The 20,053-nt window shown below is 26.2% G+C and overlaps 1 protein-coding gene and 1 non-coding gene across 6 annotated transcripts in view; one reads left to right on the forward strand and one right to left on the reverse strand.

Moving 5' to 3' along the window:
- Nucleotides 1–10,196: 10,196 nt before the first annotated feature.
- On the reverse strand, nt 10,197–10,268 carry Trnat-cgu. Its single transcript has one exon. It is a non-coding gene; the product is annotated as a tRNA-Thr (tRNA).
- Nucleotides 10,269–10,520: 252 nt separating this feature from the next.
- The window catches only part of LOC117168299 (diacylglycerol kinase eta), a 71,246-nt gene continuing 61,713 nt past the window's right edge, over nt 10,521–20,053 (forward strand). For all 5 annotated transcript variants that reach the window (XM_033353839.1, XM_033353838.1, XM_033353842.1 and 2 more), the window contains exons 1-3: nt 10,521–10,859; nt 14,552–14,750; nt 14,846–14,982. In XM_033353839.1, coding sequence (XP_033209730.1) covers nt 10,752–10,859; nt 14,552–14,750; nt 14,846–14,982 — 444 coding nt within the window. In that variant the 5' untranslated portion in view covers nt 10,521–10,751. The remainder of the gene's footprint in view (nt 10,860–14,551; nt 14,751–14,845; nt 14,983–20,053) is intronic.

The following is a 20,053-nucleotide window of genomic DNA, read 5'->3' on the forward strand; positions in this document are numbered from 1 at the left end:
TTATGCTGAGTGTGATGCATTTTATAGATTCCACAATAATGGATGCATCAGTTTCCCAATATAATATATATGTTGATTACAAATAGCTCACAGTCTATAATAAAGGGGTCAACCGCATCATTTATGTATTGTAACTGACATTTCCTGTCTGCTTCTATTTTAAAAATAATTTCATATAACTCGAAACTAATATATCTCATTCGCGCTTTATTTAATATTTTGTTTCAGGCTGCAATTTTCAATGCAATCGACTTAACGGACTTGAAATTCGCGGAATGCAATATTAGGAGTGCTCCTCACATTTTGCAGGTAAGAATTATCTCAAAATGAATAAGTAATATATATAATACTAGAAATTAAAAAAAAAATTTAATTAGTGAAGCTATAGATTTTTTTAATGCATTTTGTCTTGCTAAGATTGATAATCGCATTGGAAAAAAAATTTTACAGATTGGTTTTCTATATGTTGTATATTTATTTTTTTCTAAAGCGTATTAAACAAAATTTAATTTTTTAATTTTTTAAATATATTTTTTAGTATCTTAATTTTGATACATTTTACAACCAGATTGGTCGTTTCTAACTTGAGATATGTTTCAAAGAGGCTATCATCGAATTTGTTTTCAAAATTCATATTTCGAAAACCAATCGTCACGTATCGACACATTTCTTACATATTTCTTGGAAAATTAAAATAAAAAAATTCTATCCGTTGGTAATTTCATCAGTTGGAAAATGTTTAAAAAGTTCAAAACTTATAAAATCCTACGGTTTTTCTGAAAATATTCAAAGTTAGTTTACTCATAACCCCACCTTTTTTTTTTATTTAATTATAGATTTTTCCTAAGAAAGTCCTACGAGTTGACTAAAAGTTGACCTACTCTGTAAAACAGTCCTTTCATTGTCTGAAGATTGAACTATTTTGCTCAAAATTAGTTTTTTTGTTTTGTTTGAAAATTTTCGGAATAATTCATTTTTATTTTAAAATTCATATTTTTTAACTGAAAAATCAACTATTTATTTAAAATTTATTTTATTGGTTGAAGATCCATCTCTTTGGTTGAAAATTAAACAACTTCGCCGAAAAAATTATTTGTCATAAGGGGGGAGGGTAAAATAAATTTGTTGCACTGCAAAGTTAACTATTTAAAATTTGAACTGCCTTTCTTTAAATTAGTTTTATTGGTTGAAGATCCATCTCTTTGTTAGAAAATTTAATTAATTTCTTGAAAAAACTTTTGGTTTTGGAGAGGGGGAGGGGAATAAACTTTTTCAGCTTAAAATTTACCTATTTCATTTTAGGTTTTAAATTGATCGTGTTTAGATAAAAATTCAACTATTTGTTCAAAATTGATATATTTTTCTATAAATTCTTCGTTTTTGGTAGGAAATTATTCTTTTTAATTGAAAATCCAACTATACTTGGTAGAAAATTAAATTACTTTGTTAAAAATTCACATTATTGGCTGAAGATTTATTATGCTCAAAAAATTTTTTTGTGAATTTGCAAAATTAATTTTTTTCTATTGAAATTTTCTTACGATTCCATTTTTCGTTTAAAGTTGATAGTCATTGGATGAAAATTGAACTCTTTCTTAAGAATTTTTCTATTTTGATGTAAATTCTTCTTTTTTGGTAGGAAATTAATCTTTTTTTTTATTAAAAATCAACTATGTACTTGTATGAAAATAGAACTTCTTTATTTACAAATCAATAGTTTGTTGAAGATTTATTTTTGTAAGTTGAAAATTCAACGATTTTATTAAAAATTATTTTTTGTTTATTAGAAATTCCACTATTAGGTTGAAAATTTATCTTTCAGGGTAATTGTAAATACAAAAAAACAGCCGAAAAAAGATTTTAAATTTTAAACAAAGAAATATTTTTCATTCAAGAAAAAAACAAACGCCAACCAAAAGTTAAAAATTGATTGGTAGTATAATTACAACAAGACTAGAAAAAAACTATTTCTTCCTGCCTATAAATATCTGTGGTGTACATTTGTTTATAGAATTTTTTTCTAAAATAAAATAATAATGAGGGACGGCAACATTTTTCCAGAAAATATCATCATAAAATATAATTTCAAGAAGATTAGAAGAAAAAAATTTTCTTTTCACCTAAAAACGTCTAAAATGTGCATGTGCCTATACAATTTGTTTATAAAATAATCAAATATTGATATATGGCAAAAAAATTTTAGGAAACATGATTGGTAATATTCAATATTGTTTAATAATAATTACAAGACTAGAAAAGAAAATGATTTCTTTCTGAATGTTATTTTGAGAATAAAAAATCCTTATATATAAAACAATATGTTGTTTAAAATAAGGGTGTAATTTTCTTGGTTCAATTTTTCATCAGATTTTTTTATGTTCACACATAAAATTTGCATGACAAGTCCTCGAACAATGCATCACATGGATACGGAACAAAAGCTTCATGGATGTTGCAAAGACTATTTAAGCTGTAATAAAACCACGTGGACTCTTTCAGTCATAGAGCGCACAATATTAAACACAATCGAGGAGTCTCGGTGACGTATCCGAGGATTATTGGATAGATGAGAAAAGAGAAAAAAAGGAAATAAAAAGGTTTATCTCGAATTTCTTTAATACCTTCATTACAAAGTGAGGATAGGTGATACAGAAGTCCTTAATCTCCCTTTTAATCGAAACTTTCAGGAGTAAAATTTATATAAATTTTAAGTTTTAAACTTAAACTAATTTTTCATCCTTTTATTTATATTTTCTTCAAATAAATTCTTCAGCGCTAAAAAAATGTTTAGAAATAAATTATAATAATTATTAGTGAACGTCCAGTAATTATGGAAAAAATATTTTTTAAATTTTAGCCCTATCCCCCTTTTAAGTGAACTTTCACTTATTCGAAGGGCTCAGAAACGTAAGCAATCGGATATGTCAAGTCTGCAAGGGCGGACCTATAACGTGAATCATGGGGTTATTTTGTCAAGCGAAGTTCATTGGCTGCTCCTGCTATTCGGGCCTCTTTTTAATTGGTCAGCTACTGACGCGGGCGAGACCGTACTGGAACAGTGGTGGGAGTAACGGGGCTTCGCCACGTAATATATCCAAGCGGGAAAGACTTGAAATAAGTAAACGTTGGAATAATAAAGCCTTAGAATAAGTGAAGAGAATATATTATAAAGAAAAAAATATAGAATAATTGAAGAGATTTAGAAAATGTTTTAAAATAAGTCGCGGAACTTCCAAAAAATGTTTATAGATTTTAAATGATACCGAAGTATTTTGACGAATTTTGAATGATTCCTTTCCAACTTCTCGTGGGGGCGGGAAGGCACCCCTATGACTAATCACAGAAATAATGTTGGCACCCCTGTGATACCGCTACATATTAAAGTGCTGTAATTCTGTGCATTTTCATATTTATCGTCATTTCTATCGAAAACAATAACTCGCAAAATAAAAATATATTTCACTTAAAATTTTTTTTTTTTTAAATCTACAATCTTTATTTAAAGCTTTTTCGTAAATGTTTATTATTTATTAAGATAAACACAGAAAACCATCAGTTCTATGAGTTTTTCATCACAGAAAAAACAGAAGATAAACTATACATTGATTTCCAACGAAAGATTCTCTGCAACAAAAATTAACTTCACAGGATAAACTTTCTTTTGTTTTTCCATGACAAACACATGTTTTTTGAAAGACGCGAAGTTGGATAAACAGAAGTTTATCGATCTCAAAAATTTCCTGCAACAAATGTTATTCTTAGTTTTTTCTGTGATGTTTTTACCGTGAAAATCAAATTTGCGCATGTTTTCACTATCATTTTTGTAATCAGCTATTCAAAATACATGGATGTACGCAGTTTCAAATTATTCGGAGGTATGTACTATTCGGAACTTTATCCTTTCCTTAAAAACAGGGGAAAAGAGGGAAATAGAAAAGAAAGTTTAAAGTTTTAAATATGAAATTCATTTTCAAACTCATTATGTAATTATTAAGCAGTATCGTCGGAAGAGGGAAATAGAAGAGAAAGTTTAAAGTTTTAAATATGAAATTCATTTTCAAACTCATTATGTAATTATTAAGCAGTGCCGTCGGAAGGCCATCTTTCGCAAAATTTGAAAACTTTGTTCACATTTATCATCATAAAACGTACTAAACTTTTGACGTCCCCCTCCCCCTTTAAATTGGATACGAAGTTCAGACACGGTCCTGATAAACCCTAATTAACCCTAATTACTGCGGACGCTCCCTCATCAGAGTTAAACTACGAAAATCCTTAAGGGGGTTAAAACAACTTTGGTTTTCGCCACATACAGAAAACGTCTACGAGGATGCATTGTTTAATGCAATATTCAAATAACATCATCTAAAAACAATTTCACTGCTAAATGCAAAGCGACTTTTCCGAAAGAGTTTCATGTTCTTGGCTTTTTTTTTAAATTGTAAATTGAACGTTCTTTTGCACCTGTAAAATGCAACGCGACATCTAATACTGTGAACCGGGCTGCAGTAACCCGATCTAGTTTAAAGTCGAATAAAACCTGAAAGTACAACGTCTTCAGAGTCCTCTATATATATAATATAATATAATAAAAATGATAATTTTCCTCCTGTTTTCCAGTAAGGAAGTTATTTTTTCTTACCATCAAACCAACTTAAAAATTATTATTATATGTTATTGTTATTTATTTTTTATATTGTATTGTATTATATTATATTATTATATTGTACATTACTATGAGCGACGAAGACATTTTTTGAAAAAATTCCTTTGTTTCTGCTAGTAAAATCTCCTTTAGATTATGAGGTTCAAGTATTACATTAAACAAAGCATCCTCGTAGACGTATTATGCATGCGGCGATAACCCGAGTTGTTTAAATCCCTTTAAGAACCCAGGGATCACAGTCTTACCCATATCCCCTTGAGTTTAACCTTTACCCTTTTTCTTTTGAAATATACCACATTTGAAAATAAAATATTGGCACGACTAGGAATATTCTCTGAAGTGATTAAATGTACGTTAGAATTATGATAACCATTTTTCGTTTTACATCTACAAAATTATTACATGTTTAAAACTAGTACATGTTACCGCATTTAGTAAAAGTTTCATTCTTTTTGAACCTAAACCATTGTTTATTATCATTAATTTAACTTCTTAAAATTCAAATTTTAATTAATTTGCTGATAATATTTATATTAATAAATTTAATGTATATAATACTGAAGCAATTAAATAAATTATTTATGAATAAATTAAAAAGTATAAAATAAACAGTATATCGTAACACAAACAGAACTGCATAAATAGAACAAATTTCAAGAGCTAATATAAAATGAGTACAGTCATAATATATAATTTAAGTAAGTTTGAAAAAAAATTAGAAGGTGTACCCTTTTTAATTGAAATGTAAAAATTTAAACAATTAAAAAATAAAATATTCCAAGTTCATTTATATTAATCTATTAAATAATATATTAAAAATTTATATTGATATCCCAATTATTCTAATTTAGTAGTCTCAAATTTTATTTCTAAAGCTTATCAATAACAAATTTACAAAAGGTTTGTTTGACGGATTCCAAACTGAAATAATTAAGATTTGAATACAACTTTATATATAAAATTGTGCTTTTGAACCAAATCGAAATTCTCGGAAAGAAATAGACAATTCTAATTATAAGTATCATGATTTTATTATTCATGTTTCTTTTGTTATAAAACTTTCTATTTTATGAATTGAGAACAGTTAGTGCTGTTTAATGCTTTTAATACTTAAAAAAGGAAAGAATAATTTAAAATCATAAAGTTTCCAATAAACATGAAATTTCTAAAAGTTGTGTCAGTTTTATCACCGGAAACTAGCATTTTTAAACAATCATCTGCAAAATTTTCAATTTTAAACAATTTCAGGATATTTTAGGACATTTTTAATAAAAAAATACTAGATTTCACAGATAACAAATTTTTCATCAATTAACTTTTTTCGGCTTTGCTCGTGTTTTTTTTGCCGAAAATTGAATTTTTTTAACTAAGATCATTATGGCAATGGTCATCCTATATTTCTGAACAATATTCTAAATTACGATGCAGTTAAAAAAAATTGTATTTTTAAAGAATAATCATTATAATTTGAACGGGATTTAGGATCTTTTTAAAGTTTTGGATTCTATAGTATTTTAGTCAGAAATGAGTATTTTTAATAAAAGAAAAATATTTTACAGAAGATTCACAACTTTGAACAATTTCAGATTTTTCTTCAGAAATTATTCGTATTTTTATTTAAAAATGTTTACAATTTTGCAACAACTTCAGGTTATGTTGATGCGTTTTGGGATTTCGTTAATATTTTGTAGCGGAAACGTAATTAAAATTTTTTAAATTGGATTTTAAAGACGATTCATGCCCTGTTAACAATTTGATGTTATGTAGACATTTTATTAGCAGTTTTCACAGAGACTATCGATATAGGTTCCAAATATTTACAGTTTTCTGAAGTTAATTCATCAATTTTCATAATTTTTTAAAAATATTATTCTTGCACTTTTCTATTGTTGCAGATAATAGATCATATATAAAGCTAACATATATTAATATTAATTTTATATTCTAATTTAAAAATTCTATGTGAAAAAAGATAAAACTCGCACGTGTTTTTTTTTTCCATTTATTTAAAAATACATGTAAAAATCAATGTTTTATTTTTCTCCTTTTTTGTAAAAACAATGCCCTATTTTCTCTGTTTTTTTGCCCGTGTAGAAAATTATTAGGTAACTATTTGGGGCCAGAATGGGCTGTCCTTACCACTTGTGTGGCGCTGTCAAATCTGTCTATTATGGCGCTGAATAGAAGTGAAACGATTTTGCTTAGTCAAACGCTAGTCTTCTAAATATCCTGGATATTTTGGAAAAGTGCAAAAAATATTTCGATTCAACAGTTAGAAAAAATGCTGGTCCTGATAGCTTAGCCAGCGCCCGATTAGGGCCCGAAAAGTCTGAAAAGATGATGAGGGAAAAATTAATTTTTTTTAAGTTCATTTTTGATACTTTTAAAAATGTTGGCTCTTTTTAGAAATGTGCAAATAAATATTTGAATGAGAAAGGGATAGCCAGCACCCAATTAGGGCCTGAAATCTGATGCAGTCTATTTCAACCAAACCCAAGGAAGCGGAAAAGAGAGAATAATCAAAAATTTTATTTTAATTTCAACATTTCGGAAAATGTGAATGAAAGGCTTTTTTCTGCTGGTATGAGGTAAGTTATTCAAGGGATGCTTTCAACCACCCCTTTACCGCTTTTCGCTTGAGTCATCCCCTTCTATGAGAAGCTTTATGACAAAAGAAGAGTTATGACAACCTCCAGCATAGTGTGCTTTACCTTTTACTTTTATCTTTTTCTAGCTGTTTTTTTAGTAAATTAAAATCTCGAGATAATGAACAAGGTTTATGGGCTAGCCGGGAGTATAAAACACTCACAGAAAAAACTAAGAATAAAATTTGTTGCAGGAAATTTTTTAGAGCGATAAAGTTTTGTTTAGCCAACTTCGCGTCTTTCAAAAAACATGTGCTTGTCATGGAAAAACAAAAGAAAGTTTAACCGATATTTGTGTAAAGTTTATCCTGTGAAGTTAATTTTTGTTGCAGAGAATCTTTCGTCAGAAATCAATGAAAAGTTTATCTTCTGTTTCTTCTGTGCTATAAAGTTTAGTCAACGAATGTATGTTTACAGAGTTTTTAATGCATTTGTGTAAAGTTTTAAAATAAAATTAATGATATAAAATTTTTTATTATTTTTTTTTTTTGTGAAACGGGTTATAGGTATCTAGAATATGTTACATAAGAGATTGAAAAATAAGGAATTTGACGTCTCTTTTATATGAAATTAAATTTTTTTAATTTCCAGTTTGGGTTCGGGCTCACTAGGACGGTCTAAACTTATACCAGTAAAAATTTAATTTTCGATTTTAGGTAAGTGACTCCTCCCCCCACCTAATTTGTTCGTAACCGGAAAAAATATATTCATTTTTCTTAAATAGGTCAAAATAAAACTGTGTCACAGAGTATTAATAACTCCGTGCTGTCATTTTTTTAAATCGGCTACAACTGTAAATTAGTTAAACGATGTTCATAAACAAAATTTACAATAAATATAAAAAATTTGAGGAATATTTCAAATATCTGTTTTATTTCAGATAAATATATTCACAAAAAAGAAAGAGATTATTTCAAAAATGATTTTCTCTATTGCTTATTTATTATTTGTTCATGAAGAACAATCGAAAGCAAAGTTACAATTTTTAGAAAAGACCAGAGACGTCAACCTTCCCGGGGGGGGGGGGGGGCCCGAAAATTGGAAAATATATTGTGTGAATAAATTAACCAAAAATGCACGAAAAATAAGGGAAAATAAGTAAAAAAAAGTGAAATAAAACAGAAAGGGCACAAATCCATAATTCGCACGATTAAATTTATATTTATCAACAGATTCGCGAATATTACATATGAGAGCACCATTTTGTAAGTATCTTTGAATTTTTTAAAGTATGAAAAACAATGCTTCTAATATATCCCTTTGCTATATGCCAGCAGATATAAATCGGATACGAAAAAATTGCATTTGGAGAAAAAGTAGATCAGAGTTAAATAACCAATCATTTTTTTAATTGGCAAATATGAGTGATGCGAGAACGTATCCTGATTAATTTGATCGATTACAATAAATATATCGTAGAAAAAGATTGGTTAATAAATTTTACCTAAACAGTTTTTTATAAATCCAATACAAATTTGTCTAACTTATCATCAGGCCAGCCATGTGCTCGAATCCATACATAATTTTTCAACCTATACTATTAATTTTAATTATTTCTAGATTTTCAGATCACTTTCAAGTCATTTAAACATTTCTCTTATTTCTATCTCCATATTTTACAATATCATAATAATAAAAACTAAATAATGAATGAACGCTGTTTCCTAATATTTTAAAAACATTGACACTTTTTCAAAAATTGTTTTTAAAAAAACAATGATTCCATTGAGTAATATTTAAGATATTCTCGATCTATCCTTCCACCACTGTACGAAATCTTTACCCCTCAGTAGAAGTTTATTCTCCTTGGGGTTAGTGCCGCTGAGTAGAACCTTAAGTAGTTTTTGAATAACTGATAAAAATAATTTATTGAAGTCCTAACAATTTTAATGTTTAATATGTATGCGAAATAGTATATTAGAGTTTTGATTTTAAATTATTAATAATTAGATAGTTATGAACAATAATAATTTCTTTAAATAATGATTTTGGTTCAATTGAATTAATTATTACCTAAGTAAAAAGATGACAGGAAGTCGAAAATTTTCGAAAAAACTGCAAATATCTAGCATTACTATAGGACAAGATATGTAGTTCTAAACAATAATAATTTTTTTAAGAAATGATTTTTGTCAAATTTGATTAATTTTTACATCGCTCTGTGTGAAAAGTGGACAAAAAGATAAGCATTAGAGAAAAAACCGCAATTCCCTAGCGTTACCAAAAGTTCATATATTTGAACATAATTATAAATTGTTTAAAGAATTATTTTTGTTGATCTGATCTAATGATTACCTAAATCTGAGTGAAAAGTTGACAAAAAGTGGAAACTTTGAGAAAAAACCGCGAAAATCTAGCATTACTCTATGAGAAAATAGTTATAAACAATAATAGTTCGTTTAAATAATTATGATTTTTAAATTGTTTGAAAAATTATAATCGTTAACTTAAATTAATTATCCCCTCACTCTAATTGAAAAATGGATAAGAAGTGGACAATCTTCGGAAAAACTGCAAATTTTCTAGCACCATTTTCAGAGAAATTTCAATATAAATATTAATGCATTTTTTAAACAATTATTTCTGTTTAATTTATTATTGCCTGACTCTAGTATAAACGTTCAGAGAAACCTAGAATTTCAATCTCTATTCTGAGATAAAAATGCTAAAAATAATTATAATAGGCTTAAACTTTATTTATTAATTGATACAAAGTATTAATTTTAGTATAAAAATTTAACAAATATAATAATTTCATATTAAAAAATCGTATCAAGTTCATGCTATTAGGAATAGAAATGTTAAGTTTATATGAAATGAATGTAGCATTTCAACATTTTAAGAAAAGACAAAGTATTCAATAGCAACAAAAAATTTAGAAAAAATGCCTCCTGTGAGGTTTGAACTCACGACCCCTGGTTTACGAGACCAGTGCTCTACCACTGAGCTAAAGAGGCGTATTAGACGATGTTTCCTTAGTCTCAGGGCACTTTCATCGGACATAATCCACGTAAATAAATTTTCGTAAGCTCCATAAACTTCAAATTTTAATTAAAAATTAACCTAAAATTACCATTTCGAAAAAAAATCAGACTAGTAATTAAATTTAAACACAACAAAAATATTATGAAAATTCAATATATGTACTTCGTTCGAAATTCACGATTTCAAAGCGCCACCTGTGCAAACTGAAATGAATAAGATTCTTTTAATTTTGTTGTATGATTTTGTACAAAAACTTGTGTATCATGTATGTGATGTGACGTTATGTGATGTGATACCTATGTATTTTGTATTTATTTTTTTAACATCTCTTTGTGACATGCGCCTTAAAAATTAGGGCATGTGGCCTAAAAAATTAGAAATCTCGACGTACGAAATTCGAGTCTCGTCAATCTTTAGTTCGTTTGCTTTATTTTCTTTACATTTTATTTTCACGAATGACAAATTTCGTGATAAGTAGGTGGGATATATTAAAAAATAAGTTGTGCTCAGATGCCGTCGCTCAAATGCCTCCAAAGCAGGAAAGAAATCGCTCCCGATTTAAGGTATAAAAAAACATAACCTTACTTTTAGGTTAGGTAGAATGAGCAACAATAAATAAACATTGAAAAGAAAAGAGTGGCGATCAGTAACCTTTGGTGAATTATATCCTTGGCGTACTTTTTAAAAATACACTGTATATATTCAGAACTTTTATCTATTGTTGCGGAGGAGGAGTATTAGTATTATTGGCAGATTTGACAGCTTCAATATTTTGGAACGATTTAAAAAAGGAAAGCACTTTTCTTTATTGAAAAATTCACTTCCTCGGAAAAAAAGCAATTTAGGAATTATTAATTTCATTTTAGATTTAATGGTTTTTTTTTCTAAATTAAGGTTTTAGTAAAGGCTTATGTAAGTGAGTTTTAATGGTTGAGTGTAATGATTTCTGATTTACACGGGGTGTTTCATCACCTGGGAAACCTGCAGTTTTCAGGGAATTTTTATGTACCTGGAAAGATCAAGGAATTTTTTCGAGAAGTTGCTTAATTTTTTTTTTAATTGTAACATAAAATTAAATAACAATATGTTTTTATTTGTAAAGTAGCTCCATAATGATAGATTTCACTATTTTGTCAAAAATTTGGGGGTTCCTTTACTTGGTAATTACATTTTTTATTTATTTAGAATTAGAGTATTTGGTTATAAATTGATGTATTTGATAGAATCCTACTATTTTTGTTTTAAAATTAAAATCTTTTTGTTTGAAATATCAATTTTGTTAATAATTCATCTGTTTTGGTATAAAATTATTTTTTTATTTGAAAACAGATCTATTTCAGTTAAAGATTCATCATTTTAATTTAAAATTCATCTTTTTGGTGGGAAAATTAACTATTTTGCTTAAAAACTGATCTTTTTCGATAGAAAATTCATGTATTTTGTTAACAATTCATCTTTTTGGTATAACATTTGTTATTTTATTGATTGAAATTTAATTTTTTTAACTAAAAATTTAAATATTCAATTTTTGGTTAAAAATGCAACCAATCTCGCTAAAAAATTATCAAAAGTAATCTTCTTCGTGGTCATTTCCATTACTCCACTTGAAAATTCATCTAATTTGGTTGAAAATGAATTATTTCGTTAAAAATGAATTGTTTGAAAATGCAACTATTTTTTTTTTTTAATGATTTTTTTGTTGACAATTATTTCAATAATTAATCTTCTTGCTGGCAAATCCAACCATTTGTGTTAAACATTCGTCATTTCAATTAAAAATTCATCTTTTTGATTGGAAATCTAATTATTTTGTTTTAAAATTTATTGTTTTATTGGTTGAAAATTAATTTTTTAACTGTACAGTTAATTATTTAATTTTTTGATAAAAATTCAACTATTCCTGCTAAAAATGTATCACTTTAGTTAAAGATTCATCTTTTTGGTTGAAAATTTAATAACTCTGGTGAAAATTCGTTTTTATTTTGATAAGAATTAATTTTCTTAACAAAAAATACAAGTGTTCCAGTTGGAAATTCCATCATTTCAGTTGCAAATCCATATTTATTTCGTTGAACATTAATTTTTTTAGTTGAAAATTCATTTATTTGGTATAAATTCTTTTTCTTTTTTTTTAGAAAATTAATATTTTTGGTTAAGGATTCATTATTTTAATTGGAAATTTATCTCTTTGGTTAAAAATATGTTGTTTTTTTTGTTGGAAATTAACTTAGTTAACTGAAAATTTAACTATTCAATTTGTGGGTAAAAATTTAGCTTTTCCAGTGAAAAATTAATCTTTTTGGTTGAAATTAATTATTTTGTTGAAAATACATTTTCGTTATCAAAAACTATTTGTTTGAACTTAAAATTTAACTATTTAATTTTTGGTTTGAAACCGTATCTATTTTAAATGAAAATTCATGTATTTTTCCGAATTTGTTTTTGGTAGAAAATTAATCTTCTTCATTAAAAATTAAACTTTTTGGTTTTGTATTCAACTGTTTCAGGTAAAGATTCATAATTTTAATTATAAATTTAAATCTTTAGTTGAATATTCAACTATTTTGTTTAGAAAATTCTTTTTTTGTTTACCATTATTTTAATAATTAATCTTCTGGATTGAAAATCCAATTATTTCAGTCAAAGATTTATCATTTTAATAGAAAATTAACTTTTTTGGTGGAAAATTGAACTACTTTAGATAAAAATTGATCTTTCTTCATTAAAAATTCATGTTTTTGGTTATCAATTCATATTTTTTGTACAAAATAATTAATCTTTTTGATTAAAAATCCAAACATTTCAGTTAAAGATTCGTCATTTTAGTTGAAAACTCATCTTTTTGGTTTAAAATCTAACTATCCCAGTTAAATACTCGTCACTTAATTTAAAAATATCTCTTTGATTGGAAATCTAACTATTTTGTTGAAAATTTGTTGTTTTATTGGTTGAAAATTAATTTTCTTAACTGAAAATTTAATTATTTAATTTTTGGTTAAAAATTCAACTATTCTCGCTAGAAACGTATCACTTTAGTTAAAGATTGAACTTTTTGTTTGAACATTGAATAGTTTTGGTGAAAATTCGTTTTTATTTTGTTAAAAATTAACTTTCTTAACAAAAAATGTAAGTGTTCCAGTTGGGAATTCCATCATTTCAATTGGAAATTCATCCCTTTTTTGTTTAACATTAATTTTTTAAACTGAAAATTTAACTATTTAACTATTTCGTAAAAAAATCAATTTTTTGTTGTTAAAAATTCATTTTGTTGACTGAAAATTTAACTATTCATGTTTTGATTGAAATTTGATCTTTTTTAGTTGAAAATTCATATATTTTGGTAACAATTTATTTTTTTGTTGAACATTAATCCTTTTGGTTAAAAAGTAATTTTTTGGTGAACATTCAACTAATACAGTTGAGGATTCGTTATTTTAATTAAAAATTCTATTCTATTTTGTTGAAAAGTTGTTTCTTTTAATTGAAAATTCACATCTTTGGTTGAAAATTGAACGTGCTTATTGACAATTTGTTTTTTTGTTGTTAAAAATAAACTTTGTTACATGAAAATTTAACTATTAAATTTTTTGGTAATGTTGATCTATTCCAAATATTCATCTTTTTGTTTGAAAATTCATTTTTTTATTGTTGACAACTGTTTCTTTGGACTCAAAATTTAACTGTTCAATTTTTGGTTAAAAACGTATCTTAATTTATTGAAAATTCATGTATTTTTTCAAAGTTTGTCTTTTTTTAGTGGAAAATTAATCTTCCTGATTGAAACTTCATCTTGTTGGTTTTGTATTCAACTACTTCAGGTAAAAATTCCTCAGTTTAATTATAAATTCATCTCTTTAGTTAAAAATTCAACTATTTTGTTCAAAAAAGAAAATTATTCTTTTGTTGACAATTATTTTAATCATTAATCTTCTTGATTGGAAATCCAACCATTCCAGTTAAAGCTTCATCATTTTAGTTGAAAATGTATCTTTTTGGTTGAAAATTCTTTTTTTTTTGGTATGAATTCAACTATTCCTGGTAAAGATTCATCACTTCAATTGAAAATTTATCCCTTTAATTTACAGTTCAGTTTTCATTACTTCAAATGAAAAAATTTTCAGCTCTGAGAGTTCGAATTGTTTAACTTTAGCGACCTTTAATAAAAGTTTGCGAAACGATGAAAAATCAGAAAGTGGCCGGGAATTTTGTCCTCGATTAGAACTACCAACAAAAATGAATTTCTCTATTTTTGCAGGTGATAACACCCTTTCGATCGCTGGTCCTTTGCGGTGAAAACAGACAAGACATGGAGGACTGGATAGGAGCTTTAAAAGGTGGAGCAGAAACTCCCCAGGATGCAGGAACAGCAGAACTTCTAGGAGGAAATCATCAGTGGTACGCGACAAGTCATGCCAGGCCAACTTATTGCAACGTCTGTCGAGATGCCTTATACGGTAATTATCATTTCGATTTCCTGTTTGTTTTCCCATCTTTACGCTCTTTCTTTCCAGCCCTCTTTACAAACAATCTCCGTCTATTTACGTTGCAGGGGTTACTTCGCACGGTTTGAGCTGCGAGGTGTGTAAATATAAGGTTCACAAGAGGTGTAGCGCGAAAGCAATAAATAACTGTAAGTGGACGACATTAGCATCGATCGGGAAAGACATCATCGAGGATAAAGATGGAGTGAGTCTGGCATATTTTCTTGAAGACAATATATGCTCTAGAGCTTAGAAAAGATTTTGAAAAACAAATTACAGTCCTCAAATTTGTTTTTTTAACCCTCAAACGATATAATTCTTTCTGGCCCCTACTAAACGTACACTGGTGCGAATCTGGCTTTTGCATTTTCAACTTCGAATATAAAAAAGAAAATTGAGACTAGAAAAATGTTAAACACATATTTTTTGTGTGAAATTTCCTGCTGAATCTAATAGTTCTATAGAAATTTGGATAATTATTAATTTTCCCCGTGATAATTTGTTATAAATAAAGCGGCGTTTTTGAAAAATCAATTTTTTTGAAAAAAATCCCCTTTTTCTCGGTAGTTCAAAGTTGGGGTATTTTCAAATGCATGATTTACAGTTATGAAGGAAGGGAAATGAAAGTAATGCAACAATGACATAAAAATCTTTTTATTTAGATTTTCTCGCGAATTTTTCCAACAAGAAATCCAAAATTGATTGGAAACTATCATGAAAAATCGAGAAATAACAAATACATGTACATAAACATACTTACGTTCAACAAACGAACGAAACTCCTTTACTTGAGAACAATATTTAAAAATTCCAGCTCGCAAACACTTTGCCACACGTAAAAGGTACACAAGTACTGATTCGCACCAATTCGATATTCTTGTCCTTCTATCTCGGAGAAATCAACGAAACTGGAACTAACCGGACTTGAAACTGAAACCTTGGGGTTCGGGCACATTTGTCATGGTGGGGATAATCCCGTGCTGGTGCTAACTCGCACCAGTGTACCATTTGAGGATTTTAAAAATATTTTTTTTCGGTTAAAAATTCTGCTATTTTATTAGAAAATTAACCTTTTGTTTTATAATTTATATTTTCTTGCTGATAAGTCAGCTGAAATCTTTTTTGGATGAAAAATATTTTTTCTGCAAATTTGTATTTTTGTTTCAAAAGTTCATATTTTTAGTAGAAATATTGCTTCTTTTTGTTCAAACTCATAATTTTTGGTTGCAAATTCGACTATTAAGCATAAAATTAACTTATTGCTTACGATTCTTATTTTTGTGTTGGAAAGTGATCTGGAATCTTCTTTGGATGAAAATTTAAGTATTTTCTTTTAAGGTTTTTTTTCAAATCATCTGTTTTAGAAGAAATTTCATCTTTCTTGGATAAAATCATAACTGTTGGGTTGAAAATGGAACAATTTTGTTGAAATTTTATACTTTATGGTTGAAAATTCTGCTGTTTTGTTGAAAATTGACTTTTTGTTTAAATTTAATATTATGGTGTTAAAAACAGAACTGACATTTTTTTTAGATGAAAATTCAACTGTTTTTTTTTTTAATTCGTTTTTGTTTTAAAGCAAAAATTCATATTTTTTAAGAGAAATTTTATCTTTCTTAGACAAAAATGCAACTGTTTGGATGAAAATTTAACTATTTTATTTAAAAGCCATGCTTTTTGGTTGCCAATTCTATTGTATTGTTAAAAATTTAACAATTTCGTAGAAAATTAACTTTTTTTTATAAATTTAATATATTAGTGTTAAAAACAGAACTGACATTTTTTCTAAATGGAAATTCAACTCTTTTTTTTTTGTTTGAAAAATTCTTTTTGGTGTTACCTTAAAAACTCATATGTTTTAAGAGAAATTTCATCTTTCTTAGACAAAAATGGAACTGTTTGGTTGAAAATTTAACTATTTCGAATAAAATCTACATTTTGTTTTAAATTTATATTTTGTTATTTAAAAATAAGCTTAAACTTTTTTTTGGTTCAAAGTTCAACTTCATAATAATAAATTTTTCGTTGTTTTTGGATTGAAAACTCAGTTTTTTTGCAGAATCTTAGATCTTTAAAAAATTATATTTTGATCTTGCAAAGTCAACTGGATTTTTTTATGAAAATTCAACAATTTTGTTGAAAATTTATACTTTTTGGTTACAAATTTTGCTGTATTTTTGAAAAGTTAACTATTTTGTAGAAAATTTACTTTTTGTATAAATTTAATAATATGATGTTAAAAACAGAATTGGAATTTTTTCTATGTGAAAATTCAACTTTTTTTAAAATTCTTTTTTGTTTTAAATTAAAAATTCATATTTTTTCAGAGAAATTTCATCTTTCTTAGACAAAAATTTAACTGTTTGGTAGAAAATTTAACTATGTTTTTAAAAATCCATACTTTTTGGTTGCAAATTCTATTGCGTAATTGTGTAGAAAATCTCCATTTTGTTCTAAATTTATATTTGGTGTTGAAAAATGAGCTAAAACTTTTTCTGGATCAAAGTTCAACTTCAAAGTAATAAATTTGTCGTTTTTTAATTAAAAATTCATCTGTTGTATAAATTTCATCTTTCTTGAATGAAAATTTAACTATTTGGTAGAGAATTAAACTATTTTGTTTTGCAGAAACTTAGTTTTTGTTTAAAAAATTATATTTTGGGATGAAAACTCAACAATTTTGCTGTAAATTCATACTTTTTGGTTGAAAATTCTGCTGTATCGTTAAAAATTGAACTATTTCGATGAAAATCTACATTTTGTTCTAAATTTAAATTTTGATGTTTAAAAATGAGCTAAAACTTTTTTTTTGAGCAAAGTTCAACTTTGAAATAAAAAAATTTATCGTTTTTTTAATCAAATATTCATCTGTAGTAGTATATATTTTATTTTCCGTGGATTAAAATACAACTATTGGGTTGAAAAAAAAATTCGACTATTTGAATTGAAAATTCCATTTTTTTTTTGCAGAAACTTAGTTTTTGTTAAAAAAATTATATTTTTATCTTGAAAAGTGAACTGGATTTTTTGTTTTCAATGAAAGTCGGTGAAAATCTACATTTTGTTCTAAATTAAAATTTTTATGTTTAAAAATGAGCTAAAACTTTTTTTTGGACCAAAGTTCAACTTCGAAATAAAAAAATTTATAGTTTTTTTAATCAAATATTCATCTGTAGTAGTATAAATTTCATCTTTCGTGGATTAAAATACAACTATTGGGTTGAAAAAAAATTCGACTATTTGAATTGAAAATTCCATTTTTTTTTTGCAGAAACTTAGTTTTTGTTAAAAAAATTATATTTTTATCTTGAAAAGTGAACTGGATTTTTTGTTTTGAATGGAAATCGGTGAAAATCTACATTTTGTTCTAAATTAAAATTTTGATGTTTAAAAATGAGCTAAAACTTTTTTTTGGACCAAAGTTCAACTTCGAAATAAAAAAATTGATTGTTTTTTTAATCAAATATTCATCTGTAGTAGTATAAATTTCATCTTTCGTGGATTAAAATACAACTATTGGGTTGAAACAAAATTCGACTATTTGAATTGAAAATTCCATTTTTTTTTTGCAGAAACTTAGTTTTTGTTAAAAAAATTATATTTTTATCTTGAAAAGTGAACTGGATTTTTTATTTTGAATGAAAACTCAACAATTTTGTTGAAAATTCATACTTTTTGGTAGAAAATTTTGCTGTATTATTGAAAATTTAACTATTTCGTAGAAAACTCACTTTTTCTATAAATTTAATATTTTGGTGTTAGAAAAAGAACTGAATTTTTTTCTGTATGAAAATTCAACTATTTTTTTTGAAAAATTACTTTTGGTTTTAAATTAAAAACTCATATGTTTTAAGAGAAATTTCATCTTTCTTCGACAAAAATGCAACTGTTTGGTTCAAAACTGAACTATTTTTGTTTTAAATTTATATTTTGGTCTTGAAAACTGAGCTGAAACTCTTTCTGGACCAAACTTTAACTTCAAAATAATAAATTTGTCATTTTTTAAATTAGAAATCCATGTGTTTTAGCATAAATTTCATCTTTCTTGGATTAAAATGCAACCATTTGGTAGAGAATTTAACTAGTTTGATAAAAATTTTATTTTTTTTTTGCAGAAACTTATTTTTTGTTCAAAAATTTAATTTTTGATCTTGACAAGTCAACGGCAATCTTTTTTGGATACAAATTTAACAATTTTGTTGAAAATTCATACTTTTGGTTGAAAATTCTGCTGTTTCGTTGAAAATGTAACTATTTCGTGGAAAATATATTTATAACTATTTAACTATGACCGGGTATTCAATTTAAAAAAAGTAGAATTTGGTTCTGATCGTAGCGGAATTTAAATGTTCATTATTTTAATCATTTTTGTCGATTTTGAAAAGTGATTTCTATTTTGTTTGCAGTTGCAGCGCATATTAGTGAACTAACTATCGCTTTTATTTTAGGAGAGGGAGTTTTAGTAAAGAAATATAATTTTACTTGGAACAGGGAATTTTTGACATCGAACCGAAAGTTTTTTAAAGAATTAAACTAGAATTTAGAATTAAAAATTTTAATAATTTATAGGTTCCTTCTTTCAAATTTTAGAAAAATAAAATACTTTAAGTAGTTTTTAGAGTAGAAGTACTACTTCGAAGAGAAAATATTTCTGAATTATAATTTAAATTTTGTTTACATTTTTCGTTTGGTATTTACTTCTTTGTCTTGAAATTCAAATACTTACGGTTAAAAGTCAAACTCTTTTGTTAAAGATTCATTTTTTTTGTTGAAAGATTCATAATTTTAATAGAAAATTCGTCTCTTTTTAAAAATGTAACTGCTTTTTGAAAATCAATTTTTCAACTAAAAATTTAACTATTCCAATAGAAAATTTAACTATTTTTCGGAAAATCCGTTTTTTTTGTTTCTTAAAAACTAGGTTTTTAACGGAAAATTCAACTATTCCAGTTTTGCTTCATATTTGATCCTTTTTTGGGTAAAAATTAAACTATTTGGTTAAAAATTGATATTTTTATTTAGGCATTAAACTATTTTTTGAAAATTCATGTAGTTTGTGGGAAATTCGTCTTTTTTTGTAGAAAATAAATCTTGTAAAATGATTTGATGAAACAAATCAATCCTTTCTTCGACCGTTGATATTTATTGATATTTATTGATATTTATTTATTCCTACGCCAATTTTGTTTTTCTCGTACAATTTTAAAAAATGTAGGGTAATCGATTGAAGTCTCAAAAAAATTTTTGAGACTTCAAAAAAAAAAAAAAAAAAAAAA

Source organism: Belonocnema kinseyi, chromosome 2 (genome assembly GCF_010883055.1).
Source record: "Belonocnema kinseyi isolate 2016_QV_RU_SX_M_011 chromosome 2, B_treatae_v1, whole genome shotgun sequence".
In the NCBI taxonomy this organism is placed as follows: domain Eukaryota; kingdom Metazoa; phylum Arthropoda; class Insecta; order Hymenoptera; family Cynipidae; genus Belonocnema; species Belonocnema kinseyi.